Source organism: Rousettus aegyptiacus, unplaced genomic scaffold (genome assembly GCF_014176215.1).
Source record: "Rousettus aegyptiacus isolate mRouAeg1 unplaced genomic scaffold, mRouAeg1.p scaffold_m13_p_16, whole genome shotgun sequence".
NCBI classification, from domain to species: domain Eukaryota; kingdom Metazoa; phylum Chordata; class Mammalia; order Chiroptera; family Pteropodidae; genus Rousettus; species Rousettus aegyptiacus.
In genome coordinates, this window is record NW_023416291.1 from 50,933,248 (window position 1) to 50,951,855 (window position 18,608).

The 18,608-nt window shown below is 49.1% G+C and overlaps 1 protein-coding gene across 11 annotated transcripts in view; it reads right to left on the bottom strand.

Moving 5' to 3' along the window:
* The window catches only part of FNIP2 (folliculin interacting protein 2), an 87,421-nt gene that overhangs the window by 14,613 nt on the left and 54,200 nt on the right, over positions 1–18,608 (bottom strand). For all 11 annotated transcript variants that reach the window (XM_036234013.1, XM_036234005.1, XM_036234003.1 and 8 more), the window contains 7 exons: positions 17,989–18,060; positions 14,195–14,324; positions 7,900–8,101; positions 7,534–7,622; positions 6,497–6,643; positions 6,210–6,379; positions 45–1,326 (listed from right to left, as the gene is read on the bottom strand). In XM_036234013.1, coding sequence (XP_036089906.1) covers positions 45–1,326; positions 6,210–6,379; positions 6,497–6,643; positions 7,534–7,622; positions 7,900–8,101; positions 14,195–14,324; positions 17,989–18,060 — 2,092 coding nt within the window. The remainder of the gene's footprint in view (positions 1–44; positions 1,327–6,209; positions 6,380–6,496; positions 6,644–7,533; positions 7,623–7,899; positions 8,102–14,194; positions 14,325–17,988; positions 18,061–18,608) is intronic.

Here is an 18,608-nt window from a genome sequence, read left to right on the forward strand (position 1 = left end):
GCGCCCTGCGCCCCGCGCCCCTGCCCCCCGCGCGCCCGCCTCACCTGGGCAGAGGCAGCTCCACCTCCAACGCGCCGTCGGGCGCGTCGCTGCTGCGGCCGGGACGCAGCGCGCAGGCGTCGTCGTCGCTGTCCCCGAGCGCGCTGTCCAAGCTGTCGTTCCTGGGGATGTCCCCTTCCCTCCTGCAGTCCGCCTTCCGGTCCGCGTGCCCGCGGGGGGCGGCCAGGATGCCGGGGTCCGGCGGCCGCCAAGGCCCCTCCTCGTCCTGCGAGCGCGCACCGCGCGCACCCCGGGGTCCCTCTGGCGTGCCCTGCCCAGCCCCCGACACACCTGCATCAGGTGCAAATGAGCCGGCAGGCGGGGTGAGCCCCCGGGGCGCATCCGCAGCCTCCCGGCCCCCCGAGTGGCCGCGGTCGGGCTCGCCTCCGTCCCCCTCCGACGACGGCCGATGCGGAGCGCAGCGGACCTTTGGGGAGCCCGGCGGGGTGGCGCGCCCTGGGGGCCGCTGGTCCAGAGCCTCGTCCGCGGTCCCCCGGGGCTCGGCGGAGGCACGCCTGGCCAACTCGGGGTGTCGTGCGCAGGCCCGTAGCAGTTCCTTCATTTTGGGGGCGCGGCTTTCAAAGTCAGACTCTGGCGATGCGGAGCTTCCGATGTGGAAAGTGACCTTTTCTAAGGGCGGCTCCTCCCGGGAACGTGCGTCAGGGCAAGGCCAGGCGGCTGACCTGGCTGGGCGCGTCTTAGGCTTCTCCCCTTTGGTCTCCTCGCTGACCTTGGGTCGCACCCCCAGACCTTCGCAGCCGGGGAACCCCGAGCAGCCGTCTCCTGGTGCCTCGTGGTGATTTTCATCCTCCCCGGAAAACGCGTTCTGAGGTTTCCAAGAGCTGCCCAGGGCCAGCTCTGGGCATCCCCGGCCGCAGGCCCCAGAACTCTCGCTTCCGTCTTTGCCAGGCCTGGGATACAGGTCGCTAACATCGCTGCCCTCGGGGGTCCCGGCCAAACCCTCAGGCCTGGGGCTCCGTCCCTCAGGGGTCGTGGCCGGTGGCAGGGCGGGGGGCAGGAGAGCAGGCTCGCTTCTCACCGTGACGACCACGTACTCGGACTCCTCCACCTCCCCCCTCTCCAAGGCCGTGGTGATGCTGCTGCCGTCCAGCACCTGGCCGGCGTCGCCCTGACCCCCGCTCCACGTCAGCTGGTTCTCCTGCAGCTCCGAGCAGCGGAGAAAGTAGGTCAGGACGTAAAGGATGCGCTGGACCAGAGCCTTCTGCTTCCCCAGGACCACGGTGCGCGTCAGCCTCACGGGAGAGCCGATGGCCCCGTAGAGATCGCCTACGGGGCAAAGGGGACACAAAGACAAAGTCGTCTGGGGTGAGTGTGTCACGGACACGTCAGCCTTTACGAGAACAACGTACTCCCAAACGGGAATCACTTCTGCACACACCTGACTGAAGCAGAGAGGTAATTCCCAGGAATGATGGTGTTTTAGCTTTGCCTCCAGAGTGGAAAGCCTACCTGGAAAGACCTGGCACAGGCCTCTGGGTGCATGGGGACAGTGCCGGTGGACACAGCCCCGCGCTGTGCTTGTTAGGACTTCTCACGCAGCTCGCTGGCCGGCTAGCCCCGCCCTCTGGCTAGCCCCGCCCTCCGGCTAGCCCCGCCCCAAGCCCCGCCCCAAACCCTGCCCCCCAGAAGGCTAAAGCCAGAGTCTTGAACACGTGACCAAATCCAATACTGTATTTTGGAAACTAGAATAACGAGACTTTTTTTTTTTTTTTTTTTAGAAGAACCCCCGGACAATAGGCCTTAGGGTGAAATCCAAATTCAGGGTTCTCTGAACTGAGATACAGTGAATCAATTCAAAATACTGAATGAAATGGCCTGCTCAGAATTATCTCAATACACACACACACACACAGCCCCAAGCAGAACCAACTTAATTAACAAGAAGAAAATCACTTAGTCACGAATAATATGATTTTGAATATGAATGAATCTGAATATTTCTATCACTCTGCATGAACATTCTACTGGGGAAAAAAAAATATATGTCCCACAAGGTTCCTCCTGACAAGTTGATTAAAAATTGGCTAATGAACCAGGAACATCTGGCTTTTGAAGGTAGAAGGAAAAGGGCAACTGTGTGAACAAACCTAGCAGCGTAAGCTTTCATCAAAAAGTCCCAGCAGTACTTGGATGGGAGACCACCTAGGAAGACCAGGTGCTGTAGGCGTAAAGAATACAAAAATAAGGGATTGTGAGCTGACAAGTTCCTTGCAATCTGTGAGGTCAACCAAGGGTTGCCTCCCCTAAAAAAGAAGAACAAAAAAAACAAAAACAAAAAAAGTACCAGTCAACTGCCTAACTATCAAAATTACTGCATTTGATAACCTGATGATTACATTTGCTAAGTTCTATCTTTGACATTCTGGTAATAATAGTGACGATTACTACAAAAAGCCAACAATTACAGCCTGCGTGGGCACATGGATTTATCTCGTTTCTATCTCTGCATAACCAACCCTGATGTAGAAACCATTCGATTTAGAAAGAAACGAAATGTTGGAATAAATCAAACTTGAAAAGATGCTGAACAAAGGAGAGGAGATGTGTGGTAATAGGTACCTATTAACTAATAAGTACTCAGGAAATTAGAACTCATCTGAAGGCTGCATCTAGAAAGAGGAGGGAAGGCATTCACGAGGCATGGAGTACGTAAGACTAATTAAATTGCTAAGGACGGAGGGAAAAGTGGTGGGCACCACCCGGAAGTACTTCCCTGGGAAGCATCAGGACGGACCCCCTCAGGCAAGTGACCCCCAGTGTGAGGATACTGCACCTAAGAAGGTTTCAAGGGCACCAAAAACTGATATTAAACAATCCTCTCTAGGAAAAGACTAAATTACAAGCTAATAGAGCTTTGTCTCTGAGGGTTTGGCAACCAAGAAATCATCCAAGAATTCAAAAGAATAACCGAGAATTGTAGTCTGAGGCCAGGAGTCTCACTCCTATTGGAGAAAACTTTCTTGGCTGAGAACTCGGTACCGTCGCTGCTCTGAGATTACACACGTCCAGGGCTACAGGGTGTCACAGTTATGTCAGGAATTCATGGGACTCTTCTGTGAACTCGGTCTCAGTGTTAACAAAGATAAGCATTACATATCCAAAACCCGCTATGAAAAAAAACCACGGAGGAAAAAGCCACTCAGAATGACAGTCTTATTTTTCAGCAATGAATTTAACTTTCGTGCGTGTACAGTTTAATAACTCGGTCGTAAATGGGAAAAAAGTAAAACAAAGAGGCTATTACAAATCCAACTTATAATAACTTGAACTGTATAAAAAATAATTTAAACGATATAAAGTAATGAGAACAACGTGTGCGGAAACAGCGCCTGTACTATAGGGCCAAATTTCATAAAATAGCGCAGCATTAAAGTAACAGACCTGTAAAAGGAAAGCTTTACTGGATCTTGAACGCGAAGACAAGTTTTTTTTGAGTCCCGGATTGACGGAGCTACGAATCTAGAGTAGATTCTTTTGTTCTCATGCGTACGATTTCGCAAAACGGAGGCGAGTTGCACAACTATCCCAACAGATGTCACACGACAGAACTGTACACTTAGAAACGTTGGTTAAGGGGACCGATGTTATGTTCTGTGCTTTTTTTTTAACCATCACTTAAAATACAAACATAAATTTAAAGAAAAAGGGAGAAAAGAGAAGACAGAAAAAAACAGGTGAGATGCAGTGCGCGTTTGTAGGTAAGAGAGAGAGAGAGGGGGGCCAGAGAGAGGTGGGGGAAGGAGGGAGGGAGGGAGGGAGGGAAGGAGACAGGGAAACCGGGCAGAAGTGGGCGCGGCAGAGGCACCTGCCCTGGCAAGCTCTCGGACGTGCCTTTCGAACGATGCGGGAGAGAATCTTTGCTATTACTCGAGAACCTGGATTAAAATGACATCTGCATCGGTGCACCTTTCTGGAAATTAATTTTGTCCTGTTTATGTGACTTGGTGAATAGTTAATAAAAATATAATACTACTAATAATAATAATAATAATTGGAAATAAGTGTCTTCCCCTGTCAAATTATTGAACCCCCTCGATGTCTTATAATAGTGGAAACTCGGCCATCGTTCACACGAAGTTATCCAGTGACCCCGGGCCTGGGCCGCACCCCCTCCTCACACCCCCTCCTCACACCCCCTCCTCACACCCCCTCCTCTCACCGCTCTTGTCAACAGCCACTGCTGCTGGGTCCTCTGGGGGAGGGGAGGGTGACATGATGTCCTTCCCAAAGGGACTGTGAGCTCACTGGGAGGGACTTGGCCTTGTTATGCTGAACACAGGGCATTAACGGGTCGCAGGTAGTTAACTTTCAAATGAGAATCATGTCTATTTATAAATACATTCATCTAATCAACCGCACGATGCTCGATTAGCATTGTTCTTCAATGGGTGACCGGGCAGCACGAAACACCTCAATATCCTTCCCTTCGCCACCGAACGACGCCACCTTCCTCCAAGAGTACTGCTCTGTAACACAAACAACGATGCTCTGTCCTCCCCAGGGAGCACCGATGACCCAGTGAGCCGGGCACACTCTGAGTCCTTTCCTGAGCGCAGTACTGATCGGTTGCATTAGACCCATGTTACCCTCCATACATCCTTTATGAATTCACTTCGCGTGACCTATCCTCCCCCTAATGGCGAAGCAGGCATTCTCTTTCCTGACACGTCTCAAGACGTAGCGCACGAGGCAAGACGTCTTTATTATCTATAAAATGAGGGCAACAGTAATCGGCCTGGACCGAGAATCTAATTAATTCTCACATGTAAAAAAAAGCACTTAACACGTGCTCAGCTCACAGTGACAGATCTCATCATGGTTATGATCACATGCTGTTTTCTAAGATTAAAGTGCTTTCCCCGGTCTGTGATTCTTTTTCTGGAAAATGCCATTTTAAAATCTCCTCAAGCATCCATCCTTGAAAACTCCATCCACCCCCAACCCCCTCATTCTCGGTGCCCCTCTAATATCGGTCTTTTCGTTGGCAGCGTCAGTAACAAAGATGCTTCTTTACGTATAACTTATTTAATTCCCACGGTAACCATGAACTAATTTCATTCCATTTTACAAGCGAAGAAACCGAAGCACGGAGAGGTAAGGTCCCCTGCCCGTGAAGACTGGCCATGACCTGGGCAGTGGTACCCGCGCTCTGAACCTCTACGCTACACGGTTTCTCTCTCTCTCTCGCATCCTTTTTTTGCACAACCCCCATCAAAGGAGGAATCGGGACGCCTTGCGATCATCCTAACACAAACGAGCCTCCTCCGTGAGGCGGCTGGCTTCCTGAGGCGGAGCAGCCCACGCTGTTCAACGCCACATCCCTGACTGACGTCCGCCTAGCCCAGGGCCTGGGATGGAGTGAGTGTGCAAGTTTCAGTTATACCCTCTAAACGTTTGCTGAGTGAGAGGTCCTAGAGCATGCCTCCCCTCGACGCGAACCCAAAGCGAGCAAAGCGGGTCCTGTAAATCCCAAACTCTGTCCCCAACGGTGCCTACTGCTATGGCAGGCCTCGGCATGACGCTTTGGGGGAAAGAAAAGCCACCAGCTAAGTGCGAGGACGCAGTGCGGAGCAAGATAAAGGTTCCTGACCGAAGCTGAAATTAAAAAGGTGCTGAAGGTATAATGCGCTACTTTCTTGTCTCATTATTCTATCCCGTCCATCCTCTGGGGCAGTGGTTCTCCGCCCCCGGGGTGGGGGGCGGGTGTCTTGGCCCCCAGGGGACACTCAGCAATGCCTGGAGAACTTTTTGATCATCACAGCTTCAGAGGGGCGTTTTCCCTGGGAACTAGTGAACAGAGGCCGGTGGTGTTGCTTAGCAACGCTGCCCCACGCGACAGCTCCCAACGCCCACCCCTCGAAGAACGGCCCGATCCAAAAAGTGACTATGCCCAGGCTGAGACGCTCCGCTCTAGGGTGAACCGCCGCGTGGTGTCGGGGAGCACGGTTGCCCCACACGGCTTCAAAAAGAGCAGATCGAAGCTGCTAGCGGGGGAGGGCCAGGACCGGGGGAGCCTCACATTACAATCTGTGGGCCAGTCTCCCAGCCCCTGCATTACCGGGTCCGACAGTTAAGACCGACTAAAAATCCCAGCATTTTCCCTATTCCATCCCACATATAGTCTCTGAAGCGTCAAATCAGGTACTAACCCAGCTGCGCCCAGAGAGGGTTGTACGGATGGGTTTTGGCCAGTGTGTTCACGGACTGCGAGGTGCGCTTCTCCGAGAAGGCTTTAATGGGAGGGTGGTCAACTGGCATGACCGTCGGCACCCAGGCCAGGTGGTAGGTCAACACCGCAGTCAGTAAGGCAGCAAAAAACCTGGGAGAAGTAGGAGAAAAGACAAGCCAGCGAGTCGACGCAGGACAAGGCACGTCGTCCACAGAGCGCACCCGGGCCACGGAACTGGCGGGCGAGGCTCCAACGAGGGGGACTCACTGGTTTTTGTTGATCTGTTCTATGAGAAGTGTAAACTCCTTGAGAAAACGCTGGCAAAGCTGGGTTTTTTCCAAAGTGCTGGACATCATGGTGAGCCATACGGGTTCCGCGATCCTCGGGACAGAATACAAGTTCCAGATGGTCCCTCTGCGGAAAGGAGACAGGACACACGAGACTGTCACAGATGTTATTCTTGGGCGATCTTCATATAAAGGAGTAAAGACAAAAACGATCATCTGGATCTATGGTGGATTCAAGCAGACTACATAACACAGGGGCCAGCAAACTATAACCCACGGGCCGCCTCTGACTGCCACCTTCTGCGAATAACGTTTTCCTGGAACACGCCACGCCCGTTCATTTCCATTTCTCTGTCGACGCTGCTGCCCGATGGCAAAGTTGAATGGCTATGACGGAGATCCTTTTACAGAAAAGGAGTATCGGCCCTTGATATAAAATATCGAGCAGGTTACTTTTCCACCCAGACGTTTAGGGGCAAGGGCTCCAGAAATCTGGTGTCTGGCATACCGAGGCCGTGCGTTAGAAACTAACGATGAAGGCCCACGAGGATGCTCAGATAACCGCAGGCCATGCCGCTGAGGGGAGGACACTGGGCATGAACCAGGCTTGTCCCGGCAAAGGGCCGTGTGTGTCTCCCTGGCAGGCACAGTCTCCCCATCGAGGCTTCGAACTCGCGTCCACATCTGTAACACGCGGTAACAGCGCTTACCCTTAGGACTTTTGTGAGCATGACACGAAATCACGAACAGGCTTATGAGACACACCCGATTGTCAGTTTTCCCCATTCACCCTGCGAAAGATAATCACCCGGAGGTCCGTCTGCCAGGTGGGAGTAGAGAGGAGTAGTTGGTGCCAGGTAACTCAAATTTTTTTTGCTTCTTTGGTCTTAGTTTCAATCTTGAAGGCAGGAGCTAGAACCGGCAGCCGCCGATTCTTCCAAGTCACAGCTTCCACGTATCCCCAGCGGCCACGACTCATGAATTTCCCGTTAGATCTGACAAACTTTGCCAATTTACCTGAATTCTCCCAAAGCTTCCATCAGACGGGTGACGTAAACCTGGACGCGGAGGCTCGATTCTGCTACCTTCCTACAGGAGACCATGGCCTTCAAGAGAGAGACACAAGCCAAATCACCCTCTGAGGAGAAACGGCTTTATCGCTGTCTGTTAGGCTTTATTAATAAAAGACAAGACGGTAATCGAAACAGTCAGGTAATCGTCATGGACGTCGTCGGGAAGCAGTGATTTCCTTTCAGAAAGCGATGAGGACCTATGCCTGCTGCGGACGAGTCCCGTTCCCTAGGAAAGTGACCTGAGGTTCTACCACCTTGGACGCCCCATAATCGCTTCTCTGTTTGACCCCCGGGATCCCATTCTCATTACCTTTTCGATTGCACTCTTCAGCCTGTTCATGTGAGACTCGAACAGGGGGAAATGAGAGAAAAAGAAGTCCTGGAAGTTTCTCTGGGCCTCTTCCTTCTCACACAGGGAAAAGATGATGCTGATGGCAATTTTCTTCCTGCGAACCATGGCCGGGTTAGAACTACAGGTTTCTTCCGCCAAGCTGAACGTCTCATCAGTTGACCTTGGGGAAAAGCAAGTTTGAAGAGTCGCGTCAACAAAGCACACTGAAGATGAACTCTCAGTGCCCGGGCGCAACACTCAAGACGGCTGACCCGAACACGCTCATCTAAGAGTCTGTCTACCTCACCGTCTCATTCATTCTCTTCTCCAATTCTGCCATGAAAATACCAGCTTGCCACACGGTATCACCCTAACCTGAAAAGGAACTTAAATGAAAACTGAGTTTTCATTTCCCTTGGACTATTTTGGGTTGGATCGGTGGTATTTAAGAAGGGCTGTGAAACATCTGTTCACTCAACACCTGGGCCCTTTGCTTTGGTTGACAGACACCAAATGATAACGACATGGGAAGAGAAAGGGTCCTGTGCGGTATTCAGCGTGGTCGAGGGTCACGTTGGATACTTCCCGGTAGCTGAGGCTCTTTCCTGAGGCTTCCCCCGTTAGGCGAAGTGATGCTCAGGTCACACCATGCCATGGGATCATTAAGCCCTCTGGGACATCATCCCCCAGCCAGAAAGAGCCACCTCTCTCTTCTGGTACAGTCAAATTCTCAAAAAAAAAAAAAAAAAAAACGAGATTCTTTTAAGAGAGGCCGATACATTCTGAACACATGTTCAATTTGTTTTAAGAGGAACGTCTCACAATATGGTCTGATCATGTCTCTTATTTAACTATTCTGGGAAAAAAAGAACAGCATAAATTAACGACTTAACTACTGACAAGAATGAAAAAAACAGAATTGGGTCCCCCCTTCCCCCCACCCTATAAAGACATCAAAGCAAAGGACATAATATTGCCAAGGAAAGTACCTAGCCTGGCACGTGGCAGTTACGCAGTAAGTTTTCTTCCTCGTCGACTGCACCACGTAGTCTCAAATCCCTGCCAAATACGGGAGGAACGCGACTTCCTCCACGTTCTTTACTACAAATCACAACGCGACGATTACTTATCTCGGCAGAATTCGAGGCAGTTAGCCACTTACTCTCGGCCTTAAATTTCGGATTTCGTGCTCTACCCGTGGTCTATCACGTGCCTGTGATTTTAACACACACCCACATTTTCAAAAACACACACACACCAGAAGTTTTATGGTCAGGAAAGCTACTTTTATTTCTCAGGGAAAGGAGAAAGACATTTTGTTCTGACCTCAGAGAGAGAGAGAGAGAGAGGTTACTGTTTCCCTCGACGTCAAGCCAGACGCCGGGGATGTCAGTGCGGCTGACAAACCAGTAAAAGGCTCTCACTGAGAGACGAGGCCCCTGGCAGGCAGGACACAGTCCCCGGGTGCCGCTGAAATGCTATGCGTCAATAACCACCAACTGTCTTCTCTGAGAAACTCCTAGATCCTAATCATCTGCTCACGCAAAGAAAAACTTCTTGGAGCTCTCTTAGAATTATCCTCCGTTTCACGTGGCGCACACTCTTCCTTTCCACAGGACCTGTGCTGCAACTTTGTCTACCTGCACTGCAACTTTGTCTACCTGCACTGCAACTTTGTCTACCTGCGCCGGTGCGTTTCTATTCTGCAGAGGAGATTCTACGCCCGTCTGACACCGACACTCTCTCGCCATCCTTTCTTCTTCATCTCCCATCCCTTCTTTTTCGAAAGTACAATGGCCATGCCAGTCCAGTCATTCATTCGCCTTCGGCCGACGTCGTCTCTACCAATCGCATCGCAATAAACACTGAACCTCATGCGGACTTATCAGCTCCATCTCTCCCCGACGACCCGTAACCAAGTCCGCTCTAACGCGGCAGAGAGCGCCACCTGCTGAACGTCTGAAAATCTTACACACCTACGACCGAGCGGCTAGCTCTCACTTGCTTCCCTGGGTCTCTCCACTGAATTAATTCTAAAGCAGATGAGCTTTCATTCTGCAATCTTGGATCAACCATGCGAACTGGAATAAATTAGGGCGTGCGATATTTTAGTTATGTTTTTAAAATTATTCCACGGTGAAAGGCTTCAGGTATGTATCCAAATGCTCCGTGGTATCTTTACCAGTAAGCCGCCTACGAGTGAGGTACCACAGACCGTCTTGCAAATGTGGAAACTGAGGCAGAGCGATGAATCGACTTGCTTCAGGAACAGAAAACTTCTTGGTGACAATACTAGAGTTAGAACCCAGGGTTTCTGTCTTCTAGTCTAGGCTCATTTCTTGGACACTGGAAGTGACCGGGGACTCTGCCCTCACGTGTGACCCGCCTGCTGGTGTCCGTGTGGTCAGATGCACCGTGACAGCTGGGCACTGGGGGGACACAGATGGGAGCAATCCTATCGGCCGACAGGCCTTCAAGTTAAGGAAAGACTACCGCGGCTCACTCACGTTTTCTCCTTGTAAAAAAGTCAAATAGAATTCTGTTGACGCAAACAAGCATTTGCACACGTTACGCGTATCTCGACATCACAAAATAAAGCAAAAACAATAATTACTTAAGTACGTCTCCGTGACTTAAACTAGGTATCAGCACTGCAGAGTCTAATTGTTTATGTTGGCTTTGAACTCATGCTGGATCTATGGATACGCTGGAACCAAGTGAAACTGCCATTTCTATGGGTTAAAGAACATCCCGTTGGCAGTTTTATACGGCGTGTGCTTCTTTAGGGTTTCGATAGCCTCGCTAGGGAATGAAATCTCTGCTGCCTTCCTCCCACGGCAGGCAGTCTTTCTGGACCAGCTGCCACACGCCCAAGCCTGACTCCCTGTCCAGGAAGCAAAGTTTACCATCTGGCACAGAAGGGGGCCTCGAGGCATGGGTGTGACGCTGCCCACGAAACCCCGAGAAGGGCTGTGAGTGTCCTCCCGGACTCCCTTTAACTCTTAGGGAGAGAGTTTTTGACTACTGTGAATTTTTTTTTTTCCTCAAAGCCAGAGGAAATCCCATTTTCAGGACTCACTGTTCTCCTGTCTAGCACAAAGTATTAGCTTTCCTACGCATACACCAGCCCAAAAGGAGAGCTCGATGCCAAGGTCCTTTAAGTGAAGGGCTTTTCACAGGCACAGGGGGGCGGGTCCAAACGTCCTTTCCATCCCCCACGTTAAACAGTCCTGGGTCCAGGGCGGGCCCCACGGGCATGCCTCTCGCTCACACGGCCTCCTGCTCTCGGACCGGCCCTAGGTTTGGTTTAATGTGATGCGGTCGCTGTCTTGAATTCGTAGTAATTTTATCTCTGAATCTGTAAGTGAAGGCTGATGGGAGGGGGAAGCATGTGTGTGAGCAGTAAAGGCAGCGGGCCGCAGAGCCGCCGGGGGGCTTGGGCCTGCGGGCACGCCACCCCGACAGGGCACGCCTAGCCTGGGGGTCGGGCACACAGCCTCGTCCGGGCAGTCCAACACGGCAAGACTGGGAACTGGGCCCAGACTGGTGGCCGTGAGGGGAAGGATTTGGGCAGGACCCACGTGGGAAGCCAGCTTGTCCATCCCTCACCAGAGTCCATGCCTCTGGAGTCTACACAAATATTTACCCCTTGAACCTGAGCCCCGGAACAGTAAATAACCACAAAATGAGACGCTGCAATAAAGCATGTTAGGGAGTGATTCAAATTCTTCAAAGAATTTATGATCTCTGGTTTTGAAAACTGCAGCAACATTGTAAAATCAAAAATCCACAGGCGTAGAAACAGAAAGTAAATGGAAAGACTGTTGTATTGGACAGAAAAAAAAAAAAACCAAAACATTATTTTCATATGAAGCCTCAGATAAATTATTAACAAGAAAGCCCAGTTTAAAATTAATTTTCCCGATAACGGAAGATGCAATCATAGAACGCATAAGGTATTTTAAATTACATACAGCTCAGGAAGACTCTTTCAGTTTCTTCTAGGACCTCTGATAATGTCAGAGGAAACATTAAAAAAAAACCTTGTATAAATTCACATTTAAAATTAAATTCGGACTTAACGCAAAATTCATTTATGAGAAGAATTAAGCCTTTTTAATTAGCCATGAAGGCGCCTCAGACAAGCCTCACTGGCTACGATGCTGCCACTGTGCGAAGCTAGAATTAAATCTTTTTTAGAAAAACTGTTCTGTGAGCACATCTCCTTCATCTGATTCGGATGAACTGACATTTACATGCTAAAAGTTCACCAGAAGTGTATCTCGATGCTGTCATAACCTACAAAGTTCCAGTAGCGGCTGCATCAGCAGAAAGATCTTTCCCCCTCCCCTCCCAAAAAAAAAATCGAAAACATTTGCCATCTTGCATTTGCCAGGAGCGAGTGACACCACTTTTAATGACATCGATTGATGTAGAAATTTGAATGACCTGAACAAATGAATTTGCAGAAATGTAAGACAGAAAAATCTTATTATAAATCGAGGTACTACATTATTACTATTTATCATATTACACAGAACTATGACCCTAATGCATTACTTTTCTGCCATTTATAAATTTATGTTATTATTCATGTGTCTCTATTATTCCTATCACATTTTGTAAGTAAACTATCCTTAAAGAAAAAATTCACATTTTAGGACCCTCACGTTTTCCTGCTTTTTGAACGGGGAGCCCGGCACTTTTATCTTGAGCCTAAAATACTTATTTTAGGTATAAGTTCCCTAGAGACCCCAATGCCAGGTCTCAATTCAAATGAGAGTTTTTGAAGTGTTTCGGAGGACTGGTTTGAGGAATGCTACTTAACTCTGCATTCAAATCTGAAGGATAGCAAAAGCATTTTTAGTAAAGGGGAGATAGCTGAAGGGGGAGGCATGCAGGACCATCTGCTTCTTCTGCCGAAATGACAGTAAGGATGGCAGGATACCTCCCCCCGACAGCCGCAGTAATAACAATGATGATGACGACAATCATGACAGTAAATAAGTCAATATTTGACTCGCCGTATCTCGTCCGAGCCTGACTGAACTTGCTACAGCTCCTGTAAGTCTCCCACCAACATGGCGAGACAGGTGCTCGCATGATCACGTTGCAGGTGAGGAAGAAAGCCTTAGAATACAGGTTCGCTTGTTCCCACAGTCACCTAGTGCGCTAGGACGTGTCCCGCCCCGAATCCCAAGTGTAACCGTCCTACGCTAAGTCCACCAGCCAAGAGCCCGTTCCTCAGTGAGCGACGCACGGGAACCTTCCCTCCGTCGAGCTTCCCAGGACTGTGGGAGCCACAGGAGGGAGGCGAGCCGCCCAGCATGCACTGCACACGCACCTCGACCTTGTCTCTCGGCACCATCTCGTCCGTGAAAAGCTCCCCAGTTGTCCCCGTGGCCACCAGCAGGTGCCTGCCTCCTTCTCTGAGTCCCAAAGCACTTCATGCCTCTCTACAGCCATTTAACATCTGCATATCGCTACGTAGGCTGTACATCTCTGTAAGCTACTGAACTGCAGACAGGTAGCTGAATCATCTTTACACCTGCACGGACCCCAACACACAGTGATGACTAGTCCACTTGTTAAACTGACCGGTTTACATGTGAATGTCTGTACGTACGACCCATCTCAATTCCCTTTTAAGTTTTTGTGTTGTAGGATAAAACTGGTTGGAAGCCACTGATATAAATAACATCCCTGGAAGCCGAAAACGTACATTTTGCACAGAACTAAACTTTAGATCTAAAAAGCAACTGAAATACGGGCAGAAAGTACCTTAATGCCATCTTATTCATAATCTGATTCTTACACTGTCCAGTTTAAGAATTTAAGTTTTACAAAGAGACGTTATGTCACCATCACTGAGTTCATATATGTTCGAAGCCCACGTTGGCGTCACCGTAAGCCAAGGAAGAGATTTACTCTACCCTCCCAGCTCGCGAGAGCTGCCTCTGGGAGGGAATCAGCTAAAAGGGAGAGCGTATCACTCGTTTTCAATGAACACCAAACCTATTTAGCTCATTCACGGCACAACTACCCGGATATTTCCAGTGTCTTCCAAACCAGGTGGTTTTGTTGTTGTTGTTGTTGTTGTTTATTTGGTATTCTTTCCAGGAAACTTCTAACTTCTAGACTCAAGCTACCCTGAGGCTCCTCTAAGAGTTCCGGCTCTCTCTTTCCCTTGACGACAGGTGAGTGAGGTCTTGCCCTTCTCATCACGCTACCTACACCAGTACCTTCCTCAGCAAGAGGGAACCGCAGCGCTCACCTCCTCGGGAAGATGCCATTCTCCAAACTTGTCGTCTGACTTCGAAGCCAGCGGCGCTGGTAACTGCTGGAAGATGAGGCAGAGGAGCTCGGAGACGGGAAAGGGGTGATCAAAAGGCTGCTGAGTGAGGCTGCGGGGAAGAAAATTTGAAAGGTGAAATAGTTGAGGCCGATGAGCACTCATTCCGAGTAACCAAAATTTCCAGGTTCTACCAGTCAGGGCCAGCAGGGGGAGACTATAACTTCTCTGTTACTAAAGACTTCTGTACCGCGAAGAAAACCAAGCGAAAAGATACAGAGATTCCAGACATAGCCAATGTGTCAATTACCAGGCTCCATATTACAAAAGCAAAATAATAATTATTATTTAACGGAATGCTGCAGACATCTGATAAAATAATCCACATAACTGTTTATATTGCTACCTGGTTACCAAGGTACACTTACGCAAAGTACACACAATGTGTATTTACACCTGTTGCTTCCTCTTGGCTACTTCGCTCCATATGTGGAGGTGAAATCTAGGTAAGTAAGTAGCTGTCCTACATAAAATCTTCTCTCCTGCTCCTCACCTCCAAATATACAGAACCTGCCCCTCCTCTCCAGCTCCCCTGCCACTCCATCTGAGGTAAAGGAGAAACCTCAAGTCTTAAATTTATGTTTTCTGCTTGGATCACTTATTTGCCTCCGAGCGTCTCTGCTTCCTCCTGCTGGATAATGTTAGATGCCTGAACTTGGACTTGGAGTGGTCTGAGATGACACAGTAGCCCAGACTTCTCTAACAGGCAGGGAGGGCTTGGTCCTACTCAGGTAGGCGAAAGCTTTCTTTGAAATCCCAGCAGCTTGGTGGGTGTCTACTGGTTTGAAAGAATGGAAGGTGGAGACAGACTTTTTCTCCTTTCCCTTTCCTGGGGCTAAAAAATTAGATGTTTTATTTAAAAAATTAGTGTTTTATTGACACTTCTACAGGCAGATAGAAATAACCTGACTCTGACCTGCGTTCTTCAATCCTACCAGAGTTACTTGTCTATTGCCCGATAATCAATAAACAGATGCTGAATGTCCGCAACGTGCCAGGTGGTGTGCCAGGCGACTGTGACGCGGGGTGGGCGAGACACACACCCATCTGCCCTCGTGGACCCTCAAGTCTACAAGAATGTTGCTGAGCTTCCCGGGGTACAAACTCGAGACGTGTGACGCCTCAGGCTTCTTTCTACAGCAGAGGTCTATGAAATGCTTTTCTTCCACTCTAGACGATACTCACGGAAAGTGTGTTTGGTAAATCGCAACCACCTTTGCATGCCCTGAGCCCGGGACAGTGCCCTGAACACCACGGACGATACAAGTCTACTGAAGTTCAGCACCTCCTCGCTGAGAAGCTACCCGGACGCGGCTGGCCCAGCAGGTGGCCTCTGTTCTGACCTGGTTTCAGTCTCGAGGTTACGCTTAAACCTCCAACGTCAAACCCGCATTTCAAATCACAGTGAGCGGGGAATTTTACTGAGAACCTTCAAAGGAGATGGGAGAAAGTTTTTCCTCAAAGTCACACAAAATGACTTAATAAAAAAAAAAAATCCTGACTAGACATTTCTGTTCCACCCCTAAGTTCTCCAAGTCCCCTGTACGACCCAAAAGACCCCTGCGCCCTATTCCCAAATCTTCAGGGCCCCTTGTCCCTCTCCCTGGCTTATGCTGAGCAAATCAACTTCTTTTTGGCGGGTGGAGAACATAGTTGAGGCATAGTACCTGAACTATGAACATTTTTTTTTTTCTCCCATCACAGAAGCAGGATGGAGATGACCTGGAAGTCCAGTTTTTTTCTGGAAATGTTACTGCTGTGTAGCTCAGTGTGACACTGGCGTGGCTTACTGAGCCCGTCAGCTTTCTCCGCTGCGAAACGGGGACCGGAGAGTGCCGCACCTCAGTATTTCTCCCGAGAGCTGCGATCTGCTCGCGGGTTATGGATAGTTTACCGGATCGAAACCGACATTTAAAAAAGAAGATGACGAAATCCAGTGCAGTGTTAATATTAATCGATGAAGCTTTTGTTCTATATAAAGATGTTTGGTTACTGGATCTTGACAAAAAAAAAATGCATTAAAAAAATAGGCTGCAGACAACAGAAAACTCTGAGAAATGCCGATCGATCTCCTAAGGTTTCGGTGAAGACTAAACAAATCAATACATGTACAACGCTTAGCCCAGTGCCCCAATCAATAGTGTTAGCTATTCACTCTCTCTCTCTGCTAATTCTTGGAAAAGGTGGGCTAAATAAGACATTTCAAGGTACTAAAAGGTTATTAATTCTGATTAGTTAACTATAAAAAGAACCTAGGACTTGTAATAGAGACATGAAAAGGCAAGGCGAAAAATCAAAATAATAAAAAAGAGAAGAAAATATTCCTTTTCTCGTTATAAAATGGTGAATAATTTTTACTCATCATTTTATAATAAATGAAATAGTAAGCTAAAGTACGTAGTGTAACCAGCATTTTTTTTTCATCAAAATTATTTTAATATTACTGAATAAGATTTTAATGGAAAAGTACTGTGGTATATATCATAAATCAGATACTCTAGGAGGCAATACAGTTACAACGCTCAAATGCAAGACCAGGCCTCGAAACACATAAAAATGTTTGCAAGGTTATATCAGATGGTCTTCACATTGATCGGCTTATTTCACTACTGCTACGAACAGAGGAAATGCAGTTTTATAGAGAACGAAGAACATGTTTCTCTTGTTAACGATGTGGACATTTCGATAGGGTCGAGGATCTGAGCATAAGGTAAGGCGCATTTCGTGAAGCGGTATTTATCACGCTGTACTTTAACTCCTGGTTTCCATGTGACTCCTCCTGGGGGCAGGTGTGAAATTGCAGAAGAACTCCAAATAGTTTTAGGTAGAACCCGATGACTCGACCATTTTTATTTGACCATAAAAAAAAAAAAAAAAAAAAAACACTCTGTGTACTTTACGTCGCGTGACATCCACACACCGAACGGGGGGATTCAGGGACACGCTGCCTCTCACGACTTGGGAGCCGAGGGCACCGTGCAGGGGGAGGGGCTCGGGTACTACACAGCGGCACCTCGAGGGCTCCTCCGAGCGGCGTCGGGAGGGAGGCGCCGAGGCCTGGGTACGCCAGCAGGGTGCCCCCCGTCTGTGACAGCAGCTGGAGGCTGTGTGCACAGTGTGTGCTCCTCAGGCCAGCCCCACGCCCCCGCCCCGCCTCCCCAAGTTCACTGCCTCTCGAAGCCACCTCCACTCAGCATCACAGATCGAAAATCGACAGCACGATCGTTGTACTAAAGCAGAAACCAAGACATCTTAAAAGCGGTAATAGAAGAATTCAAGTCTTCGGGTAAGGAGAGGAGGGGCACCGGAGATAAAATCCAGAACGGTGTGACAGAAGAAAGGGCGACCGAGTCAGCCGGCCAGCCCTCCCCGAGTCACAGGCCGACTGACGTGCGCACACGCTTTCCTTCCTCCGGCTTCACGCCCAACGCGCCGCAAGCCAATTCCCAGTACAATCGGGTTCACTCCAAAAAGAAATCTCTCAAGATACATGCGTCTCAGACGCGTTTGGGTACGGGAACGGACTTGCCCGTCCGCGTTGCACAATCGCTCCACACGGCACACCCCGCGTCTAGACCTTGAGACTTGTGAGGTCATCTCAGCACGCTGAGACGAAGAGGAGAGACCTGGAAGACGGTGAGGCCCGAGTACCTCGCCGTGGCGGACGACCGGCCGCTCGCTCCGCTAGCTGACCCAGGACAGGGAAAGACAAGTACCTGATCGGGCGATGCCGCTGTCCCTGTCCTCATTCTGTCCTCTGCTTGGCATGTCGACCGGAGTGCTGTGCGCTGCGACGAAGGCAAAAAACAGAAAACAAAAAACAACCACCGCGTTATCGGGCTCTTTGACGAACGAGCTGTTTACAAAGGGCTGCAACTGTCTTTACGTTTCAAAGTCGACTACTGCTAAAACTTAGAGAGCGATTCGCTCGGAATCGGAATTAAATACAAATAAAAAGACGATGGTGAGAGTCGGAAGAAAGCGACCAAGTAACTATCTGCCTTAACGATCCCGCTGTAGCATATAAACTCTTTTGAGGGATGCGCGTCTCTAAAAATGTGAATAATCAACAAATCATGCAGTCGATGCAACGGATAGACATTCTCAGGCAGATGCTTTTAGCCACTTTCGTCATTATTAATAGTATTTAAATAGCACGGTATTTTCAAAATGCCGTATAGTCACTTTTAGTAGTAATACTGGCAACTCGGGAAAGAGAAGTACTTGAAAACCATTGCACGAATTTAAACATTGTTTCTCTGCTTATAATCTACTCTCTTGGCAGATACAAAACACTCATGATCATTTTCGAATATTTTTTCCTCCACTTCTTTTC